Source organism: Kryptolebias marmoratus, linkage group LG13 (assembly GCF_001649575.2).
Source record: "Kryptolebias marmoratus isolate JLee-2015 linkage group LG13, ASM164957v2, whole genome shotgun sequence".
NCBI lineage: Eukaryota > Metazoa > Chordata > Actinopteri > Cyprinodontiformes > Rivulidae > Kryptolebias > Kryptolebias marmoratus.
This window is the reverse complement of record NC_051442.1, coordinates 12,617,832-12,640,566: the sequence shown is the minus strand read 5'-3', so window position 1 is coordinate 12,640,566 and position 22,735 is coordinate 12,617,832. Positions and strand designations below refer to the sequence as shown.

General features: G+C 41.3%; 2 protein-coding genes across 3 annotated transcripts; both read right to left on the bottom strand.

The window, feature by feature from the left end:
* Positions 1-19: 19 nt before the first annotated feature.
* layna (layilin a) lies at positions 20-5,888 on the bottom strand. 2 transcript variants are annotated; one of them, XM_017417997.3, is made up of 8 exons: positions 5,547-5,888; positions 5,404-5,424; positions 4,981-5,278; positions 3,775-3,932; positions 3,645-3,689; positions 3,489-3,551; positions 3,309-3,405; positions 20-2,416 (listed from the first exon to the last, which is right to left on the bottom strand). In XM_017417997.3, the coding sequence occupies exons 1-8, from the start codon at positions 5,620-5,622 to the stop codon at positions 1,699-1,701; spliced, it is 1,476 nt and encodes a 491-aa protein (XP_017273486.1). In that variant the 5' UTR covers positions 5,623-5,888; the 3' UTR covers positions 20-1,698. The 2 variants fall into 2 exon arrangements, with proteins under 2 accessions (XP_017273486.1, XP_024862077.1); XM_025006309.2 differs by having other exon boundaries at positions 5,404-5,421.
* A 3,939-nt stretch (positions 5,889-9,827) lies between these two features.
* On the bottom strand, positions 9,828-22,621 carry LOC108237014 (complement factor B-like). Its single transcript, XM_017418174.3, has 18 exons — positions 22,494-22,621; positions 21,281-21,487; positions 21,024-21,209; positions 20,681-20,857; positions 19,236-19,322; positions 18,834-18,973; positions 17,249-17,393; positions 17,016-17,144; positions 16,547-16,657; positions 16,238-16,372; positions 15,717-15,826; positions 15,003-15,135; positions 13,967-14,105; positions 13,756-13,832; positions 12,483-12,583; positions 12,221-12,356; positions 12,077-12,126; positions 9,828-11,818 (listed from the first exon to the last, which is right to left on the bottom strand). The coding sequence occupies exons 1-18, from the start codon at positions 22,549-22,551 to the stop codon at positions 11,642-11,644; spliced, it is 2,298 nt and encodes a 765-aa protein (XP_017273663.1). The 5' UTR covers positions 22,552-22,621; the 3' UTR covers positions 9,828-11,641.
* Between the last annotated feature and the right edge of the window lie 114 nt (positions 22,622-22,735).

Below are 22,735 nucleotides of genomic sequence, written 5' to 3'. Positions count from 1 at the left end.
AACGACTGCAGCCTTCAAGTTTAATCCTAATCTCATTTTATTTGAATTCGTAACAAACATACAAACCACTCTCACTTACAGGAGAGGCGTCAAGGCGTTACACATTCTGAATAAATAAACAGTGATGCTGTTTTGTCATTCCCTTCGAACTCATGCCAAGATCTGCGGCGAGGCTGCAGGCACCGAACGATGAGTTCACTGCGCGAGCCGCGCTGCTTTTTTTTACTGTTTTTTTTGTTTGAATTTCCTCAACAGGAGACGGAAAACTTGGAATGGATAACAGGACGTTCGTCAAGTTTTGCACAGGTTTCAGTTTAAGGCAGGTTTAAAAAAAACACTTTAATGAAAAATACCCAGTTTTTTGAGTTTATTCTCAGGTGAGATTAAAAATATGTGTAGTGACTGCAAACCGACCAATCCAAGACCTCGAAACAGATCCGACCAGGCAAGGGCAGCACAACATGACCATGCAAACAAGCTGCCACATACACACACACACACACACACACACACTTTTATCAGTTTTTAACTATCGAAGCTGCAGTTTAGCCACGTCTCAGATCCGTATCCTGATTGTTTCTTTTTCTGAAGCAGCCTGCAAAGGTTTTCTTTGTTCAGGATGATGGTTATTAGCCGTTAGCAGGGATATAAAGGTCCTGAGAAATTATTGGATCTGAGCCCCCCCCCCCAACTGGAGGATCTTTGTGTTTAGATCTGCGCTTCTACGATGGTGTCAAACCACACACAAAAAAAGATCCTTTAAAAAGAGGGTTAAAACTCATGCTACTGAATCAGATGCCCCTTTTTTTTCTTATTTCATGCATTAAAACGACGTCAACAGTCGACCCAGTATGATGTTGTGCAGCCGATTACATCACAATTAAGTTCACCTCACTTTGACTTCACTCTTAGATTAATAAATATTCATTTAATCTTATTTTAACCCCAAACGACACTGAGTCTGTTGAAATCAGTTGAGATGTTTTATCCATTCCACTGTAGCTCCATCTGGACCCACCAAAAATATATACTGCAGTGATTTGATTTGCCCAGTTCTAAACATATTAATATTTAATTTCTCTGCCTCGACCAGCCATGTGATTAAAAGTCTGAAAGGGAGTTCTCAATAATCCACAAACTCTGTCATTAGAGAGGAGTTAAAGCCAAAGCATTGGACCTGAATCGTTTGGAGTAACCTGAACAGTTTCTTTAAAAAAAAACTACTTCATTGTTTAAATATATATTTATATTTTATAAAATAGCACTTGCATGAACTGCTACTTATTAATTATTTAGGTTTAATTCATTTTAAGATCTCCGCAATCTACTTTGGTTTCGTCCCACTAAGACTAGCCTTTTGCCCATCAATCTGGTTGAAATTAAACTCTGATTTCTTCAAAAATGTCTCTCTACAACATGTGGGATATTAACTGTTCAAAACCTTTACCACAGAGCCCTTCTTAAGTAAATCAGCAAATCAAATTATGATTATTTAAACAGGCAAAACCTTCACTGGTCATTGGGAAAGATGGTCCTTTGGTTGGAGGTTTTGCATAAAATTACCAGAAATCAGCATCCGAACTCCAACTACCACCAGGGGACAGCAATAAAAGTGCAGCGTCGTGATTTAGCTTCGTCCTAAATCTCACAAACGGGTTTTTGACGCGCAGCATGCACAATCACCCGTGAAGGAGCGGTTCAGTATTTTTCTCTGTTCATCCATTCGTGCTCGTGGTAGTACTTCCTCCCGCTGTCGAAGTTCAGGCCGTTTCTGTAGCAGTCCAGGTTTGTGTGGAAGGACTTCCGGTTTGTGTAAGTTCCCAGTCTGGTTTGAAACGTGTCCTGCTTCCCGTTGGCGGCGTACGTCTGGTAGAGGTCGACCTTTCCCGTTTGACTTTCGGGTTTCAGCGTGGCGTCATAGAGGTCGCCCCCAGCCGGGACGCTGGCGTCGTACAGTCCGTGGTCCGCGTACGCGCCGCTGCCGTAATGCTCGCTCTTCGTGGTGCGGCGCCCCAGGCTCCTGTCGTAAAACTCTCTGTTCCTGCTGCGACCCAGGCTGCCGTCGTGCAGCAGCTCTCTCTTTCCCGAGCGGCCCAGGCTGGCGTCGTGGAAGTCCCGGGTGCCACGGCGCCCGAGGCTGAGCTCGTTGAGGTCGAAGTTCAGGAAGCCGCTCTCGGTGCTCGCCAGTGTCACGAAGCCGCTCTCGGTGTCCCGAGCGCCCAGGTTGTCATAGTCACCCGTCGGCGTGTCCGTGTCTGGGGAGGAGCACAGGAAGGAGGTATTCTTGGTTTGAGGGCGAGCCGAGACCAGGTCGTCATCCTTCTGGGAGTGGATGACATTGTAGACATCAGTCGAAGGGCTGGGGCAAAGCCCGGGTTCCGTCTGACATACTTCTGATTTGTGCTCTTTCCTCTTCCTGTTTCAAACACACACAAACAGGTGTGAACAGCAGAACCAGAACTTAACCGTGTACGAGTTTGGCTTTGTGTTGCATGTGGTTAACTTTAAGAGTCAGCCTATTTTACAGAGTTAAGATTCGGCGAGGTGGTAGCTGGGAGCCATCCCCAACACAAACACCCAGTGCCACAGATTGCTCAGGACCTTTATTTAAAACTTTGGCCTTCGAGGATTAATACTCCCATTAAAACTGTGGTATCGAAACGTTTTTGTCAGCCAATAGTATGGAAGCCCATTTTCTGCCACTGAAGGGAAAAACGATCCTCTAGGTCAGGGGTAGGCAATCCTGGTCCTCAAGGGCCTACCCCTACCCCTGCTCTAGGTTATAATTATGAGTCTCATAATTACAATTTTACATCTCTTATGAGATGCTAAGTCAGAATTATGATACTCAAAGTCTAAGTTATTAGACACTAAGTCAAAGTTATGAGATTTTAAGAGTCATAGGTATGAGATATTATCTCTATTATGAGATGCCTAGTCAGTATTTATGAGATAGTAACTTGTAAATGGAAATGCCTTTTATACAATGGTTTTACAGAAGGAAAAATAGGTTGAGTGTCACTAACAAAAAAGGAGAGAATGACATTGTTTAGATGTGGCTTTCTCAAAGGAATACTGCCAGAAAGTAACATTTCACAGTGAAAGACGTGCTGTCAATCGCTGCTAGTTACTGAATGTTTTCAGTCAAATTATACTGGAAAATTTGAATCAAGCCATCTAATAATGCCTCTTTATCAACCAAGCTTTAAAAACAAGCAGACAAAGTACATGTGAGTAATATGGACTCCTTAAAAATATTTTTAACCAGTAACTGCCTTTGTTCTTTGCGATCATGTCGTTTTTCTCACCGTCTGACCAGCAGTTTGAAGCAGCAGACTCCCAGCACTGTCAGCAGCAGCAGTATGAGCGGGATGGTGGGAATGATGACGTAAACTAAATTCACAGCTGCGAAACGGGGATAAAAGTTAGAGACCCGGAGTTAGAAACGATCCGGGAGGTTTGGGGGTAAAATGTGACGTTGGAATGACCTGTTCTTTTGTCCTGGCCGTGGTCCTGTGGATCCCACGGCAGCGCAGATGGAAAGAAGACATCTGGAATGAAAGGCGTTCTGTGACTTTCTTCACTCGTTCTTCAGAAGCAACCAGAAATGTCTGGTTGGCTGTGACTTTAAAAATAATAATTACCTGTCTGAGAGGAGTTGGGAGGCGGCGTGGGCTCCAGGGGTTTCTCTGGAGAGAGGGAACAAATATTCAGTCGGTTTCATCGGGCCCCTTTCGAAGGGAAACCAGGGGAAGCGGCAGCGTGCAGCTGTACCTGCAGCGTATTTACAGATGAAGTTGTTCTTGGTTTCGCAGTTGTCGTCGTTCCACTGAAACATGTAGAGCCCGCCTTGTCCAGCCGGAGCGGACGGTTGGTGGTACATCACGACACACACTTCATAGCCGCACGACGGCTCATCCATATGCCAGTTCCTAAAACACGAGGTTAAGACGAAAAACCTTAAATGTGTGTCTATATCATTTCTGACAGCAGCATCTCCAAGCTGCTAACATTAATTTGTCAAAAACTGAAGTACAGGAACTCTATATCCTATATTATTCTCCAATAATAGAGTTTGCTACAACAGGTAAGATATTAACTGTTCATAAACGTTTCCAAAGCGCCCAACTTCAGTAGATCTAAACCGTCGCTTTAGTCAAAGTTAAGTTTATTTATGAACTGCTGACTTTAATTTAGACTGCATACACGTCTGTACATTAGTGCCCAGTAAGTTTTAGTCTAAATATTAGCATGAAAAGCAGAATAAAATTAATAAACATTTCACACATTTCTACAAAGAATGGTATTATATTTACTTTAACTATATGCTTTATTATTTCAAAGCTGGATAGTTAATTTTTCACAAACAGAGAAAGGACTCTCAGATACAGAGATATATGAGCTATAAAATACTTTACTCCTTCTTTAAATGAATATGTTTTGTTTTATTGTCCTAAAATGTCAAATTATGAATTATAAATACATATCAGCAGTTTTTTTAGAGAGTTTTAGCTTTGTAATGAAATTAGCAAAAGTTTTTTGTATGTAGTATTTGTATAACATTTGTAAAACACAAATATAAATTTTATTTTAAGCTTCTAGCCCAGGGGTCACCACCCGCCAGGCCCGGAAAAGACCCCCCCTAGCAAACTGGATTTGGCCCACAGGCCGCCAGTTGATGATCACAGTTGTAGCAGACTTTACGGCTCTGGGCACATTTACATGCTGAGCGACTGAAGATTTGAGTCCTTTTATAAAGGACTGAACAATTTACTGATATGTTGGATTATCTACAAAACAAATCAACATTTGTGTGTGAGACAAAGGTAATTAGGATACTACTAAAAATATAACTAAAGAAGCCCTCAGATTTTTGATGTTGGCCACTTTTCTAAGAGAATCCAGGACATGAACTGTGATAGTTAGGTTTTTCTGGGAGTGGCCTTTCACCCCCCCTGAAAACCGTCCTTCCTCCCCCACCTGAACTTGGACTTGCTGCCGTCCACCCAGTAGTACTGAGAGGAGCAGTCGGAGCTGCTGTCCTCGTCTCCGTGGTTACGCCGGAGCCCGATCCAGAAGTCTCCGTCTGTTGGGCGGAGCTCCGTGATGAGCTGCTCCACGACCTTCTGCTCGGATGCAGACCTGATGCTCAGCAGCCGACCCCCTTCTCGCCTGCAGGCCAGCTCGGCCTCCGCGAAGTTCATCTTCCGGCGGAGCTCGGAGAAATAAGCCAGCTTGTAGCATGGCTTCCCTTTTCCTGCCTTGCACACCCGTTGGCCTGAACACACACACAGAAGTTTACTCACAAGCTGGCATCTCACTACAGACATCAAACAAATCTGTGCCAAGTTTTCATCACAGAGAAGGTTTTACATCCACACACGTTTAGGAGAAGATGCATACCTCTAGCTTCAAACAGGTCTGCTTCAGGAGCCCAAAGTCCAGCGCAGAGTCGGGATGTCAGGTCATGAGGAGAGACAGATCCACAATTGAATCAAGAGTTCCCATCTTTGCGCCGCGTCCCTGTGTTCCCGTGTGGAGCTTACCTGTAATGAGGCTCGTGGCTGCAGATGGATGAAAACTTACGAGCAGAAGGAGACAGGGAATCATCAGCAGGTCCATCTTCTTTAGCTGTCTTCACCACTAAACCTCAGAGTTTTAGTTTAGTCTTTTTCATTGTGTCAAGCCAGATCACCAAAACCGGGGAAGCCAGGTGAAGTCCAACTGAGATCTGAGAAACAATGAGCTGCGGTGAAAAGAAAAGAGTGAAATTCAAAGGAAAAGTTAAAAAAAGAAAAGAAAAGGAAAGAAAAATAAAGGCTGGAGAGGCGAGCCTCCTGCTGTGCCTGCTGAAGGAGAGGTTTTGTGATCTAGAAGGAGGAGCGGGGAGGATGAGGAGTAAAAGCGGCGCATGTTTGGGAGGAGGGGGGCTGTAATCTGTTAAGAGCAGTCTTAATGATAAGAGAAGAGGCTGCATCGATCGCAGGACATCTAATCACCCGAGTGCTTCTCGTCGTAAACGCTGACAAGAGGCAGATTTCACTCATTCCTTTATTAGTTAAGCTTTTGGTATTATGATTACAAAAGTGTTACATGAAAATGATCTCCTCTAACTTGATCAGGGATCATTTAAAACATTTTCTCTCAGGTCCTCGCTGCAGCGTTCTCACTTAAGGCTGAATAACGTGGGAGCAGCTGGGCTTTCTTTCCTTTGGTATCCAGATCAGAGAGGAATTAGTTTTAAAGATGACATTTCTGCTGCATAAAGTACATCTTAAAAAGGAAAAAATCAAAGTTTAGAAATATATATATATAGTTCAAAAACCTAACTACACTTGTAGTCAGTCTATGGTTGAGAGTTATCTTAATGTGGTGAGACATGATGTCACCTTTTTTTTTAAATTAAGTTCACTTCGAATCAATAAGGAGAGCTCGACTGAAACGGTGCAAAAATGTAGTATTGCTCTGCTTTCTTTCTTTTTTTTTGCTTAATCAGAAATAATGGCTAGGACTTAAAGTAGGACTACATCATTCAGAAATAATATCACCAGAGACGAGGAAACATAGATGCTTTTGAGGCATGTTAATGTACAGTAATGAACAATATATGTATTGTACAAAATAAATAAAACATTCTTTGAGGGAGCAAATATCGCCCACTGCTGATCTTGCCAGAGTTTTAAACTGAGATCATCTTATACCCAAAAATGATGGATTTTTAAACCTTTTTTTGGTCAAATCTTTAAAATAATGTTATGCAAAATTACACGTTATACGGCAAGATCTTGGGCGATCTGTGAGAGCTTGGATTACGTGCTGAGAATGACTCTCAGCTCTGTTTCTATAAAACTGGCTAAGTTGTAGCAGTTTTTGTGTTTCAGGTCAGTTGGCTGTTGCGACCATCTTTAATCGGGTTATTCAGCTGCACATCCATTACGGTTTGAGAGTTTCATTAAAATCTGTCTGGTGGTTCATGACATCCAGTATTTTGCTAACAGATTGACACAGTTAACTCCAGGTAATGGCAAGATTTTACACAAAGATCTAAGGCGATTTGTTAGCACTCAGAATATGTGTTGGAGTCGACTCTCAGCTACTATCAAAACAAATTTTAGCTCAATATCTGTAAAACTGAACGAGTTATAGGCATTTTGTGTTTGCTTAAGGTCTGTAATTGTTCACCAAAGTGATCCTGAATGCTCCACAATGCCTTTTAACTTGACACGGTCATGGTCCGTTAACGTCTCGTCAGGGATTGTGATTGACTGCAGCTGGCGGCTTCTCTTTACCAGCATGTGAAGGTTTTGTTTGACAGAAGTCATAAAACTGACCAATACTTAGAACAGGGCCAACTCAGTGAAGATCTAAAAATGAGAACTGCAGATTTACACAAGTTGTGAAATTATCTTGGAGCCGTCTGATTCTAAGATCATCAGTTTGAACAACTTTATGTAAGATGATGTTATTTGGATGCGTCACCACGTTGCCAAGGTCTGGAAGAAGATCCAAACTGTCACCCTCAGGAGAAAGGAAATGGGTTAGGATGTTCAGGAACCACCAAGGCTCAAGACTGCTTTGAAACAGAAACCTGCTAAAACATTAGTCTCAGTCCACAAGAAATCATCATGGTCTTCGACGCCTTCAAGCTCAACTGAAATCTGCAGCTGCAAACCAAATGTCTTCAGGAGAAACGTTTTATGGTCAGACGAGACAAAGATTGAGCTTTTGGGCCACAGTGACAACAAGTATGTTTGAAGGATTCAAGCAGAGACTTTCAAACCTGAGGACACTGTATAGCCTCTGTCAAGCATGGTGGCGGTAGCATCATGCTGTGTTACTGGAGCATCGCATGAAGTTGATGGAATGACAAAGAAGGAGAACCACCTCCAAGTTCTTCAACTTCACCTCCAACCAACAGGCAGACGGTTGAAACTTGGACACAAGTGGGTGTCCTTCCAGAGCAACGATCTCAAACACACATCGGAACGGGTTTCTGATTGGATGAAGCAGGGAAACGTTCAGCTTCCCAAAGCCTCGACCCAAGCCCTACTGAAAATTTGTAGACCGTACTTGAAAGCTATGTCTGTTTAACTAAACTCTACCACTTCTGCCAAGAAGAAAAGTCGAATATCCCTCCAGAGTTCTGCCAGAAGCCCGTTGACGGCTCCAAAAAGCCCCGCCGAGGTGACATTTAACCAAATATTAGTGGTGCTGCAAGCATATATTTAAACCTATACGTATGATTTTGGTCCTCCTGTAGGTTAAACAAAATCTGCAATCAATTCAAACTTTCCTTAAAAGAAACATCGTGATTATATGTCACAAAATCATTCAACCCTGGGAAAAAAAAATTAAAAATTAAAAGCCCCAATTTAAGTTTACACATCTTATAACGTTTATCCATCAAAAATATATAGGTTATAGGTTAGATTATTACCAAAGTAAGTCCCAGATTACGATTAGGCTTTTTAGAAGACAGCTGATGCTGGAGTTTCTGACAGTAAATGCAAAATCTTGTGAAAAATTTTCAATCTTATTTCATATTCAAGCAGCAGGGTCAGCAGAAGCCACAGGCTGGATGCTCGTGATCGTCTTCTTTCAGAGCTCAAAAGAGGAGGAAAAGTGTATGTATGCAGTTCCTAATGGTAGCAATTTCTGAAATGGCCCATAAGGTTGATTTAGGGCCTGCAGTGAGACAGATCAGCCGGAGTTTAAACAGCAGGATGCTCCGTGGAGAATATGCTGTGTGTGCTATCGCTGAATAGGGAGCGAGGGGCGAGGGAGCCAATTTGCCCTGAAAATACCATCCTTAAGCATGCTGATCTATCCAAACACCACTAATCAGTTTAGGTGTAGATTGATTTCAGTGAAAGCCGGGGTTCAGCTTTGTTTAAATTGAAGGAGGAGCACGAGCCAATGGCATTACGGTGGTGCTCCGAGCCCTGGAAGAGAAGACTGAGAGGTGAGTGTGCCCTCAGGAGGGGCCCAATAAGCTGCGGTCCTTGGTTTCAGTTTCCTCCATGTTTACGGCATCTGAGCTCAAGAGAAGCTTTCATTCAATTAAACGTCTCCAATTCGTCCCTCCTCTCACACAGTCTGTCTTCTTCTGCCTCTGCCTCCTCCTCTCATCCTCCCCCCTCCCTCTCTCCCAATTAACTAAAGAAAAACCAAATGAATGTTCCCACGGGAAACCAGAGTACACACACACACATTTACACACAGGAGCAGCAGCTCCCCATTAACGCTGGAAATTCACCGCTGCTCCGTGATGCTGCAGCCAATACGCATTAGCACAGAGCTTTGCTAAGTGTAATTTTTTTTATTGAAAGCTGAAAGCTGGGTAGTTATGCGATAAAATGAAATCATTTGAAAGCCATAAAAAAGCCTCTGACCACAACAAATCTTTTCGCAGCGTAATGGCCTTGTTTGTGTCGGGGCTGCAGAAAAACAACAAGTGACAAATTCAGTCCCTTGTCATCTTCGAGCCAGAAGGAGAAAGAGGAAACTTAATTACACAAAAGAATAACTCTCTAAATTCAATTTGAATGATCTGAGTTTGGCACGCAGCCAAGGAGAGTGTCCGCATTGCGTACGCCTCCACCGGGAGCTGGAAATGGGCCTTGAGTCACTGACCCTGCTTTATCAGCAGAGCTGAGCAGCCATAAAAGAGTTTAGACCAAACCTTTTAAGGGTGGAAGTAATTCTTTCAGTCTGTGATTTTATGTGTACTATTGGAAAAGGTTCGAGAGAGAAGTGCTCAATGACCAGAGGACACTGAATGCAACGACTGTGTCAGTGAGTTCTGATGTGTAGCCATGCAGCGTGAATAAAAGTCTTTTCACAGATCAAGTTTTAATTCCAATTCTACAGCAATAAAACATCATTTCAGCATAAAATAACTTCTTAATATTTCTTAATGAAGACCTTAACTGTAAGTTTTAACAGATCGGGTCAGACTTGTTGACGAGATGCCAGAAAACTAATAACACCACACCAGTTAATAACACATCATTTTTGTCTAAAAAGGACAGATTTTCAGTCTTTGTTTTATAACTGCTCCTTTAGTTCTTTAGTTTATCTAACAAGGACAGTGTGCATTAATGAATGTTACAGTAAATGTACCGGGGTCAGCCCAAAAAGTTCTTTTTCACTTGGTGTCTTTTTCGGTTTTGCAAACTTGCCCTTAAACAGAACACATAATTAAAAACCTAGTATTTCTCGAAGGAATGCATATCGCCCGCCACCTTTTCACGCCAGAGTTTCAGACTAAGATCCTCTTATGTTGAGAAGTGATGGAGTTGTAGCCGTTTTGGTCAAACCTTGAAAACGAATGTTATGCCTGAGATATCACGAGGTGTCACTCTCACACCACACCAAACTTTTTCTCAATATCTGTTAAATCTTTCTGAGTTGTGGCCATTGTCAATTAGCTGTGGCGGCCATCTTGAACTGAGTTGGCTCCAAACGTTGTAGATCACATGATCTGAGCAAACACCGTCACCGACTGAGGCGATGTCGTCATTAATCTTCTCTGAACTGTGCTAAACCGGTGTGTCAAATTATAGAAAATTTTAATTCTCTTTGGACCGGATGAAATGAGCTTGGGAGCCAGTTATGGCCCAGTGGCAGGTTTCTTTCTTAAAATGATGAAAAATAAGTTACATGATAACAAAAATGAAAATATCCCCGAGTGGTTTATAGAAAAACAGATGGTTTGAGAGTTTTACTTGATTTAAAATGTAGCGCAAGCAGGTGTTTCTTTCAACGGTGCATGAGTTTCTCTGCAAAATCTACAACAAAATGAGCAGATTTATCCATATCAGTAACTCCTTTTTTCCTACATCTACTGTTTAATCCTGGGAGTAACCTTTGGCAGCTGTTTAGTTACATCCTTCTGCTCCTGTGAGTTGTTGACTCCTCTCTCCTCCTGTTTCGGTTCACAAGAGGACTCGAACATTAGTGGTCATTTACGGGAACCGGTGTCTGTTTACTGGTTTGCTTTGGCAAGTTTAGACTTACGTAAGATCTGATCAGCTGAAACCTTATCTGCATCAGATTTTTTTGCAGAGGAAACAGAAAAAACAGCGTGGATAGTTTCATGATTAATGCTATGAAACAAAGCCAAATTGGTGGAAAAATTTTAAATGTTTACTTCCATTCAGTGTTTTTTTGGTTTTAAATTTGACAAATAAGGACAAAAATATCAGTAACAGTTCAAGTAAGTGATTTGTAACAACAGCTGAAAAGCAGCTAAATTAAATAAAAAGCTTCCACCCCATTAAAAAGAAGCACAACAGCAATAAAAGAGATTATCCTCAGCCTTAATTGAGGATTGGGTAATCCCACAGATCAGGTTCTGTTAAAAAAAACATTTAAACACTCTAATTACATGAGCATAATGGTGTATTTCTGAGAACGAAACATGATTATTTAACTTGGACACTTTCGACAAAGATGTGTTTACTCTGAATGGATTCCTGTAATGAGAGATAGTCTATTTGATCATGAGGTCAAAGTCTGGAAAAACAGTGAATGAGTGACAGAACGAGGTCAATCAAAAGAGCCCCCGTCGGATAAAATGAAGCTCTTTTTTTTTGCTTTCAGGGAAGTCGCATTTGGGTGACATAATATAGTATTGGGCTTAACTCTTCAGAAACTTAAGCGGTGCGTAGTCTTGATTTTCATCTCCGAGGACAGACTTCAGGAACGGGATCATTCTAAAAAGATTAATGTGGAAGTCTCTGGATTCAGCTTTGGACTCAACCAGACCGTCAGTAGAGCCGCACAGTTGGTGGGTTCCCCAGCTGACCACTCCAATCTGTGAGAAACCATCACAAAAGAGACACAGTTAGGAATATTTGTCAGATGATTCACCTGTTTATATTATTTTTCAGGTAAAAAGTCCAAATTTCCTCATAGTTTGGTGCATGAAAACCTAAAAACCTTGATAGTACCGACGTAAAGACATTATATTTATTTTAGACATGAAAACAAATAATACCATTAAGAGCTGATTGACACAATTTTATAGTAAAAAAGTTGACATTTCAGCACATTAATGTGTCCACCTGTTTACCTGAACTGTGCGAAGCTCGTAGTTCTTGAACACGGCGCCTCCAGAATCACCTGTGGAGACAGATTCACACGGTTCAGGTCTACATCGCTCCTTTGCTGTTTGTTTGTAAGTGTCTAAAATATAAACCGAACAGGCTGCACACACCTGTACAAGCAATATGATCTCTGTGCTCTCCGCCGTTATGACCACCGGTGCACAGGAAGTTATCCGTCACAGCAACCGTCGGATCTGTCGCGTTTATGCCTGGTGCCTTCAATGCTTTTTTGATGCATATATTTCTCTGAATTAAGTAAAAATAAAAAATAAAAAACACATTAATAAAAGAAAAAAAAGCAATTTATGGTTGAGGACAAAATAATAAAAAAAGACAAGCAGACAAACACAGACGTCTGAGGCAGAAACTCACACTCTCGCCAAGCTTGGCATGGACGTCTTTTTCAGCTACCAAGGGACTTTTCCTGGTTAGGAAATTGAGTCGTTCACGCTGATTCTTTAACAGAAGCTGCTCTGTTAATCCAGAACACAAAACACACATCAAGAAGACAACTAAAATGGCAGAAGAAGAAAACGTTTCTGCTCTTCCTCCATTTTGGCCTTGAAAGTAACCTATACTCATTGAGGTGGGAGTTTATAAGACAAAAAGCTAAAAACAAACAAAGAAATCTTAATTTCTCCTAAAATTTCAGCCACCACTTCTTTCAAATTCAACAAGAGTACCACCAAAGGTAGATAATCCGCCTGTTAGTAACCAAAATCCAGAGCATGAATTCCTTCACACAACACTCCTGAACTAGAGTTCAGAGTTGGAGCACAGGCAAGGTTTTCACAAAGGGTTCACCTATGAACTTGACCTTTGACCCTGTGACCTTGAAATCAATAGGGATCATCCCCAGTACATGAGGTGTCCGTCTGTGCGGTTTGACATTCCTAATCTGCACGGTTGCGGAGTTAGAGGTCAGATGAGACGGATCAGCGTGCCGCCGGTGTTGTGTTTAAGCAACCTTGGAAAATGGTCTATTCCCGTTCGGGATCCAACAGCAGGCAGGAGGCAGGAGCAGTGCGCGTGAAATGTGAGCCAGCTCCAGACACAAGCACCAGAAATTAATAAACAAACTTTCAGTTATGACTAACTAATGGAGAATAGACGGTGTGTCAACTTGTCCTGTATGACGATTAAAGCGCTCATTTTGGTCGGCTGGGAGGCAAAGATGGCTCTGTCATAGTGCAGAAAACGTTGTGGGGCTGTCAGTGATGCAGTTATTTCATGCACTCTTACTTTTCTCTAATAACCAGTCTGTTTTCTTGTTGTGGATAGGCGTAGCTTCAGATCACGTGGTGTTGGTAGTGATTATAGATCACCTGTTGCTCACCTGGTGCTCTTAGTGAGTGGGTGATGGGGGAAGTCTACTTTTTGCTGACCGCTTTAAGCTTGTACGTTTTTTTGTCTTTGATCACTGTTTAAACCGGCGGATCCGTTTTTAATGCTGCCTTTGGACACAGATTTTTTGTTATCCACTGATGTTCTGCATAAAAATAAACATCTCAACTGCAGCGTGGATTTGAGTTTTGATCAGCTGGCGCGTCAACGAGGATTCCCCCTATTCAGCTGCTCAGCGACTTTGTTTGACAGTCACTAATATTTGTATTTTTGCAGACCATTCTGAAGAAAGGTGCCGCACCTTGTTGTTTGCACGTCGACTCGCCGACCAGCTTTAGAGCGTCGCTGGTCTCCTGAGTGCACGGTATGCAGATGGGTCTGGAAAAAAAAACAGGTTTGTGGGTTTCACGTAGGACAGTGAAGTGTTTCAATAAGAAATCTTCAGGCCAGAACAGGAATATAAAATGACTTTCTTGTACAAATTGCATTATTTGTTGGATTTACGTTCTTACCTTGCCTTTGCAGAGAATTTAATCGGATCTGCCAGCTGGATGAGAGCCACGTCATAGTCATAAAACTCTGTCACACCTTGATCTACTTTACTGTTGATGTTATAGTTTGGGTGTAATGTATAATTTTTAACTTTTTTCTCTGTATGAAAATAGAGGAAGGTGTTAGTATAATAGTTGCTTTCAAATATTATCATTAAACTTGTGGTTTTACGTCAAAATCCTAAAAGCATAGTTTAAACCTAAACATGAGGTTCTGTGGAAAGGCTGAGAACAATAAATATCTTAACTGCTGTAGATAGCTCTTTGGATGACCTCTGTCTGGTTTGTGCACTCACTCAGTACATCAGGGTACCACATCTGTCAAGGTACAGCTGTACCTTTTTAGGTATAATTCAGTACCTTGATGTGTACTCTGTATGGCAAAAAGTTATGCCATATAATCAGCAAAAACCTATTTTTCCGACACTAGCATTCTGAGAAGCTTGGTAAGTGGTTCACATTTTATTTATTCTGTATTTTCACATTGGGGAGATGTTGTTCAGTTATTGTCTGTTTAAAAAAAAAGAAGAAGAAAAACCCCAAACCCATACCGAACTGTGGCCCGCAATTCTGAGTACCTACCTAAACCATGACTTGGGTTCATCATTCCTAATCCAAAAGCTATTTTACAAACCTTACAATGTTGTCACTTTGACATTATTCGGTTATTCAAGCAGAAATGTTTTTGATATTCTTCCTTGAAGTGGTCAGGCTACACCGGTGCTTGTGCTAAAGCAATCAAATTTGATCAGATTCTTTAATCTGATCAAATCTGATCTTTTTCTCCAAACTAGGAGTGTTCACTGTGTTACCTGCATCAGATAAGATATTAACTATCCAAAACCTTTCCAAAGAACTCCACATCAAAAAATCTAAACTACTGCTTTGAAAATGTAATTTACCTAAACTAAATAGTTTAGTTAAAATGTTACAGGCTTGTTTGCATCATGATAAAGTAGCAGTGTGGAATGAGGAGAAGACAGACTTTGATCATTACCTATTGCACCCGTTTCATCTTCAATTTCAATAACAATATTTTCAGGCAAATCTCCAAACGTGAAACAGTGAGCAGCAGTCAAGACAAAGTCAGCCGACACCAGAGAGCCGATGCATTTCTTAGATTTTTGTCCCTAAAAAACAAACAAAACCAAAACATATCAAAACAGTGGGTCTGTGGTTTGCCACAGGGAGCGTGTAGTTTAATTCTATGAAGCAGAAAACATGTTTGGCAAAAAATATTTACAAAAGATTAAAGGGTACTCACTGCAAAGTCATGAAGAATAAATAATAAAGTAATAAAGAAAATCCACACAGTGTTTTTCCTCATCTCAATGTGTCCATGAATTTGAAATTCGTAAGCAAAATTTGTGAAGAGCTGCCAGCTCCCACGTCCGCTTGTTTATTTACGGAAACAGCCGAAGTGACTGAAAATAGGTCACGTATCAACATATCTTAAAGCTACTGGGGTAAACTCTCTCAAACTGCACCATTTGATATAATTAGAGATAACCATTCTTTATGTCTGATTTTACACTTTGCAATGAGTTCCTTTCAGAAAAAAATAACTCAAAATGTAAAAAAATTAAAAAGAAATTATGATTTAATGGCTATAACAGGTACAAATATATTTCTAAGGATTTAATAAAAATTTGAGATTTGTTCAAGGCCCATAAGCGGGTTGAGTTAAATAATAAACCAAGTTTTTTGTTACCTTGTTAATAATAAATGCCAACCAAGGATATCTTTTCCGCCTGCTCACTTTGTCCTCTGTTGTTTCGTAGTCCAGGTGAAGACCACAGAGGCCTACAACTTCAGTTTCATCTGCATGAAAAACAGGAAAACAGATTAAGAATGATTAGAAAGAACAAGCTGACTATTACTTCTGCTCATGAATGCAAATATTTATCTCCGTATCACTTGGCTGAAACAGAATTTAACTTCCACTTTGGGCTTCTGTGTCTTGAGCCCATTACGTTAAATTAAATTACACTGCACTGGTCCAGGGAGGCGCTTCATCATATTCCTTTTATATCAGACAAGATCAAGACTGATGAGTCCGTCTTCCTCCAAACTATTATAGGAAACAAGAGCACCATGCAGGCCTCCAGTAACGATCACGTATCTCCCCCGAGCTGAGGGAGGAATTACCAGAATGACCCATGACTTCTTCAGATACACACGAAGAACAGATGGAGGACTCATACGGCTGGTTTTGTTTTCAGTACGACTTACCAATTATTTCATCAAAGGTTTTTCTTAACTCCTTAATGTCTTTCATCCTGAAGTAATGATCACCACCTGTTCCCACCGTCAGAGGGTGCAGGTCATCGTCGAAAATGTCCGCCCCAATGGCGAAAACATAAATATCTGCAAACGGGATGCAGGCAGAGAGGTTCATGAAGTTTATTAAAGTCTGCACTGACAATGACTGAGTGTCTGTGAGCTTTGAAAACAAACAACAACAAAAAGGACGGAGACGTGGCTTAAAACGAAGGCCATCGCATCAGAAGAAATCCGCACGCTTCGGAAAGAGAAACTCACCGAGGAACTCATCTCTGGAGCCGGTTTGTTTCTCAGTCGTGTGATTCATATAGACCATGTTCTTTATCCTCTCCACAGTGGGTTTAGGAGAACCGCCCATGTTGTACGCACCTGAGGGGAAGAACATTTCTGTTAACTTTTTAATTTGGACCATAAACACGAGCCATTCGGTTTCATTATCTATGGAAGTGAAACATGACTGGTGTCATTCAATCCAACAAAGCAAGAGTTCAGAACGTTTCAAGTGGGGTTCCTGGGAAAGGTTAAGAGCAATTAATATCTTACCTGTTGTAGATAGCTCTTTGAATGTGCTCAGATTTGGAGAAATTGGGTTTAATTCTGACCCGATAGACGAATTAAGTTCAAACGGGGCAAAGATTGAAGTGAGTTGCTGCTGCCTCAAAGCTCCGATCTCAAACATGCTAAAGATCTGAACGACTGTTTAACCACAGCAGGAGGTGAAAGTTACCGTCTGTAAACATGATCAGGACGTGGCGGTGTTCTTTGAACCTCTCGGGGCCGGCTTGTTCCTTTATGAAAGCCATCCGTCCCTCAAACTTTGTGAAGGCGAGGTTCAGATCCGTTCCGGTGTTTCTGTCTTTGAATCAAACCACAAACAGACGCATCGCACCGTTAAACTAAACACCAAGATCCAGCCTTGCATTTAAAACCAGCCGCGGTACCTTCGTTTTCTTGACTCACCTCCTATTTCAAATGACTCCAGGTCCTTTATGACCTTCTTCAGTTCCACTTTGGCATCAATAAAGTCAAGAATGTTGACAACTTCGTATATTTCGGAGGAGAAAAAGATGATTTCGTAGTTTGGCGACACAGTGAAGGATGCGATCTGTGAAAAGGGATGAGGTTGGATGATGAGACCATAAACTCCTGACGCACCTTTGGAAACACACGTAAACATGTGGAGCTGTTGTGAAATACTTTATTAATGCAACACATCGTGCATTTCAAATTGCTTAGGGTTGTTATTTGGTTGAGTAATTGGTCCATTTATCAGCAGAGCGCGGCTCCAGCAGCGTGGTTTGAGAGCGAGCCAAGGACTCGCGCCAAGAAACATCAGTCAAGATTATGATTTGTAATTCCTAATTAAATTTGCGCCTAATGGGCTGTTGTTCTGGCAGCAGGGAGAAGGAGGGTTCATATTATCTGTACGCCGTGTCAGATGTGCCTCTAAAAGTGTGTCAGACATTGCAATAAACTTCATGCATTATTCAGGAACGCAGGTTGGTCCACATTCAGGGTATTTATGGAGCTATAAACATCCTTAAATATACTTTTTTTTAATCATTTAAGTTGCATATCTGACTCACGTGTAAAACTGATTCCCTCTGTCATTTTATCCCTGCATGTGATGGATTAAATGTCCGGCCTAACTGCTATACTTTAACGTGTTTTCACATCTCAGCACATTTACTGCCAGCGCCCATCAGCAGCAGCCTGTAGTTTCACCCCATGTGGATCCTCAGACCCCTAAACTCACCACCGCCATCAGCAAAACCGTCCCAACCCGACTCCGGTCCAAACACCGCACTGCTGACTCTCTGCAAACTCAGCATTACGGTGAGACAGAGAGGGCCGCTGTAAAGGTTGACCTGCCCATTAGAAAACCACATAAAACCTTTAATAAATGCTGATGATGAAACCTACATGCCTCTGGACTTTAACACAATTTTAATAAATAGTAAAGCTGTTTAATTTGGTTAACCCTGCATGCTTCAGCAATAACAGCTTCTTTCGATGCGAGCCTGCAGCGTTTGTCCTGAAAGATCATCGTTCATTCCTTAAACCAAATCTGTGTAGCCATTTTTAAGTCAAACCCCATTCAGCGTACTTTAGCGGCATGCTTTTACGGTCCTTTTTTCTCCATCCCAGTCTTAATTCTCTAGAGAAATGAAATAGGGGTTTTCTGTATGCAGCATCATCTATCTTCTGTTTAATTCTCATGAATTTGCCATGCACTCCAATCTCCGCTGTGCTTCGAAACTCCTTCTGGGTTCGACTGTTGTCTCTCCGATTGACGCATTTTCTCGTCTGTGCACCAAAGGTTTTTTCGTTATGTATCTGCGAATTCAAAAGTGCCACAAACACGAGCATGCACGAGCGTGAGCCTCCGATAAAGACCTCTGTTGGAGTTGTTATTAAACACAAGATTTCAGCAACAGGAGCCCCTAACTTAACCAAACACGGAACGGAGAAAGATACAAACATCTGGATGGGATCACCAATAGAGCGTCTTCTTCGCCGCTGTCTGCCTTTTTTTAGGTCTTACCTTCTTAATAAGGGTTATGATTGCGTCTCTGGCTTGTTGAAATTGTTTCTCTTCGATGCTCTCAGAAATGTCCACGGCAATGTAGATGTTGAGCGTCCCACTTTTTGAAATCCTAATTTTTCTTCCTTCTTGTGTGTCGTCTGAGGAAGAACAAAACACTGTTATTGTTGTAAACCACACTCATTACTTTAGGGAGTGTTAAAGCGGCGTAACGATGGCAAAATTTAGGCTTTGCGTTTGCTGTCATTGTCAGAAACAGAGGAGTTGGTTTAATTAGGGAAAAACAGCAAATTGTTATGGATTATCCTTTACGTCTGTTGTTTCTTGGTGAAACCTGTTATTTCAGCAGTTATCACATAGGAAAAGTGATATCTAATATACAAATATTGGGTTGAAACTTACTCAGAGACTCCATAGTGGTGAGGCTGTCTTTGATTGCACTTCCAAACGCTTCTGACACCTCGCGCGGCGTGTCATACGTGTGTTTGTCTGCAAGGAGTGACCCAAAAAACAGAAGTCAGCGATGGCTGTAACGTTTAGGTTGTTTAGAAGGAATAAACAGCCCCACAGAAAGTCACTGCAACACTGACTGCTTGTGATTCTGCAGACTGCAGCTCAGTTGTTTCTCTCCCGTGGGAATTTTTCAAATGGGGAGAACAAGAAATTGGCGACAAATAAGTGAAATCGCAACAGAAGTGTAGGACAACTCTGGCGCGGCTTTATCAGAACCACTCTGTGCAACAGCAGGTGGAAGTCTTAGTTCTGACTCGTCTATGGGTTTGAAGATCATCTGCAACAACTTCAGCAAAGACTGGTTACAATTTGTGGCGTGAGTTAGGAACCAAGAGAACATCTAAACGGGTCAGTGGTGTCCAATCCTGGCCTTCGAGGACCACTATCCTGCATGTTTTAGACGTTTCTCTGCTCTTCAGCAGGTCTTCAAGCTCTGCAGAAGCCTGTTAATCACTCAGTCAAATCAGGTGTGTCGAAGCAGAGAAACACATAAAACATGCAGGATAGAGGCCTGCAAGGGCCGAGATTAGTCGCCACTGAAATAGGTGGATATTGAAGGTATTCTATACCTACTACTCCCAAAACAAAGAAACCAGTGGTGCATTTTAAATATAAATTAGGCGTGCTGTGGAAAGATTATGAACAGTTAATATCTTACTTGTTGTAGATAGCTCTTTGAACAACCTCAGTTTGAAGAAAGAGTTTAATTTTGACCGTTAATCTGAGCGGATTACTTAAAACAACTCCAGGTTCAAACAGTTTAATGTCTGATAATCTTATGATTCGCTTCATTACAGGCTGCAGTTGATGCTGTTTGTTCTTGAATAAAGCAATCAAATTTAATGTAACAATGGTGTAATGGGAATCTCCTAATGAAGTAAAAGTTTATAACATAGCGTTTGCATGAGCTTGGAGTTGCATTAGAACGGCAGCAGTATGAAACACTATGAAAGTAAATAAAAATCTGTTTTATTTGATCTATGTATCTGTATTTGACCTCTGACGTCCATCAACCCTCCTCGCCACTACTTCCCACAGCCTTGGCTGCACAAAATCATTTCAGGAGTGGTTTTAAAGACAATTACACATCACAAACAGAGGGGGAAATATAAATGTCTTAAGTCAGGAAAGAACAGGATTCTCATTCATTCTTTCAGAGCTTCACGTGTTGATAATCCCTGATTTAACTATCCATCCGACTGAATTTTAAGATGAAGGCAGTGAGCCCAGCTATTGGGAATGAGTGACAAACAGGCCTCCGTACAGAATTACTGATGCCATTCCTTTGGTTAAATGACAAAGCATGCAACCAAAACCGAAGGTATCGTTCTTACAGTAGCATGCAGGCTCTGTGCCCGTCCACTGGCCGTTCTCCTGACACTTTCGTTCACTGGTGCCCACCAAAAACAGGTTGCCGTTGCAGGTATATGTCACTTTGTCATCAATTCCAAACATATTTCCTGTTCTTGAGGCGCCAGGCGGGACGCCAGGATCAGCACAGACATCTCCAGCTGTGTCAAGAAAAAGAAAAAAAAACACTTAAAAATTAACCAAAAGAAACCAAACAGAAGTAAACTGAGGCTTGAAGACAATTAAATAACAGAGATATCTGCATGAAGATAAAGAAAACCTCCACGCAGGTGTTTTAATATGCTTTCTGTGATGGGAACTCCTTACAGTCGCGGCTGCAGATGGGAGTGGAGCCGCTCCACTTCCCGTTGGGTAAACAGATCCGTTTGGTCGAGCCTCTCATCAAATACCCAGAGTAGCACTCATAGGAGGTCTCGTTGTCAACAAAGTACCTCTCCTGAGGAGGCGAGACGTTTCCGTTCTCCATCACGTTGGGGTCCGGGCACTCGACGCCTGCACGACAATAACAACAGGAGCCTGAGTCAAGACGCCGAGCAGGCAGCACCTGAAGCACGTTTACTCACGTTTGCATCTCTGCGGGCGGAATTTTTTGGGCGCAGGCCTCCAGGTCCCGCTGGGCTGACACACTCGGGTCAGGGTGGGGTATGGATAGTACCCATCAGGGCAGTTGTACACCAGCAGGCTGCCTCTCTCCAGGTTCTTGGTCAGAGTGTATTCACCACCAGCCATCTCGATGTTACTGTCCGTGCAATTACACTCAACCTCAGCCCCTGGAAGGAGACATTTGGGGTTCAAAGGTCACAGGATTTAGGGAAGAATCTCTCCACAGAACCACATATTTCACAGCATGTAAAGATTCTGAAATGTATTTTATTTATTGACACGTTAATAATTTCAGCTAATATGTCACCTGTGCCACGTTACCTTCAAGGTTTTCTGTTTGTTGAGTTTGTTTTTCTCTAAAAATACACTTTAAAATTGTAGAAAGATATAAATATATATATATATGGGAGTAATGCACCTGTGTACAAGTACAAACATAATAAATCCCTCCCTTTTTCTTATCTCAAGGTTTTAATAATGACTATAAATAAATAGCTCGAAGATTAAAACATTCAGAATATTTGTTTTAAAAATTAATTCAACACTTTAAATAAATTACCAGCTTTTTTACGTAATACTTGGTTTTTGTTTAGAAGTTTGCATTGACCAAAGGGGGACCAAAGGTTGTTTTTTTTTTTCTTTTTTTAAAAATTTATTTTTACAATTTGATCAGTAATTTAAAAAAAAAATCGATAGAAGAATTCATAATAAAGAGGTTGTTATAAACTATGTGAAATAGTAAAATGTTTATTAGTTATCTGAAATAAAAAAGGCTCACTCATGTTTCTTGTTGAAAGTTAAGTTTAGTGCTTTGTGTGCAGTTTTTCTCATTCTTTATTTTTTTAAAAATCAACATTTTACCCAGAACATTTGTCCTATAAAGCTAAATATTGAGGTGATGTCTGTTGAAAAGGTTTAAAAAGCTTCTAAAATTGTTTCCCCTGCTTTAAAAATACCTTCAAACTGTGAGTTTAAATGTTCTGCCTCTTTCACATTTGTGTTGAAAAAGGTTTTCATTAATAAACAGATTATTATGAATCTTAACGTCTATAACCCGTATGCCCTGACGGATGTATTTAGATCTATGTTACACATGAGGACATCATAGATGTGTAAATATTCAGACAGATATATAAAGTGTAAATCATATTATGTTAAATCAAAGGTTCTCACCCAAACAGAGGAGCCATAAGAGCGCAGCCAACCAGCTGCAGCTGACAGACGATCCCATGTTTGACCTGAAAGAAGAAACAGTTTAAACTGAGGTGAAGCTGCAAGAAAATTAGCTTTATTTCAGAGCAGATGTGCAGAGAGAGGGACTGGACAAAGACCAGACTGTTACTGATTAACTCTGCAAACAGTGAACGAGGATCGATGAGTGTGTGCTTGTGTGTGTGGACCCTCAGAAAAACAAA

What these genes read in the sequence shown, in the direction of transcription:
- LOC108237014 (XM_017418174.3), bottom strand. Translation starts at nt 22,551, where the DNA reads ATGGGATCGTCTGTCAGCTGCAGCTGGTTGGCTGCGCTCTTATGGCTC. An exon ending in CTTATGGCTCCTCTGTTTGG is followed by an intron (nt 21,488 to 22,493) that starts GTGAGAACCTTT and finishes GTCTCCTTCCAG; the next exon opens with GGGCTGAGGTTGAGTGTAAT. An exon ending in GTCGACGTGCAAACAACAAG is followed by an intron (nt 12,584 to 13,755) that starts GTGCGGCACCTT and finishes CTGGATTAACAG; the next exon opens with AGCAGCTTCTGTTAAAGAAT.
- layna (XM_017417997.3), bottom strand. Translation starts at nt 5,622, where the DNA reads ATGGACCTGCTGATGATTCCCTGTCTCCTTCTGCTCGTAAGTTTTCAT. An exon ending in CGGCCAGGACAAAAGAACAG is followed by an intron (nt 3,406 to 3,488) that starts GTCATTCCAACG and finishes CCCGTTTCGCAG; the next exon opens with CTGTGAATTTAGTTTACGTC. An exon ending in TTCAAACTGCTGGTCAGACG is followed by an intron (nt 2,417 to 3,308) that starts GTGAGAAAAACG and finishes TGTTTGAAACAG; the next exon opens with GAAGAGGAAAGAGCACAAAT.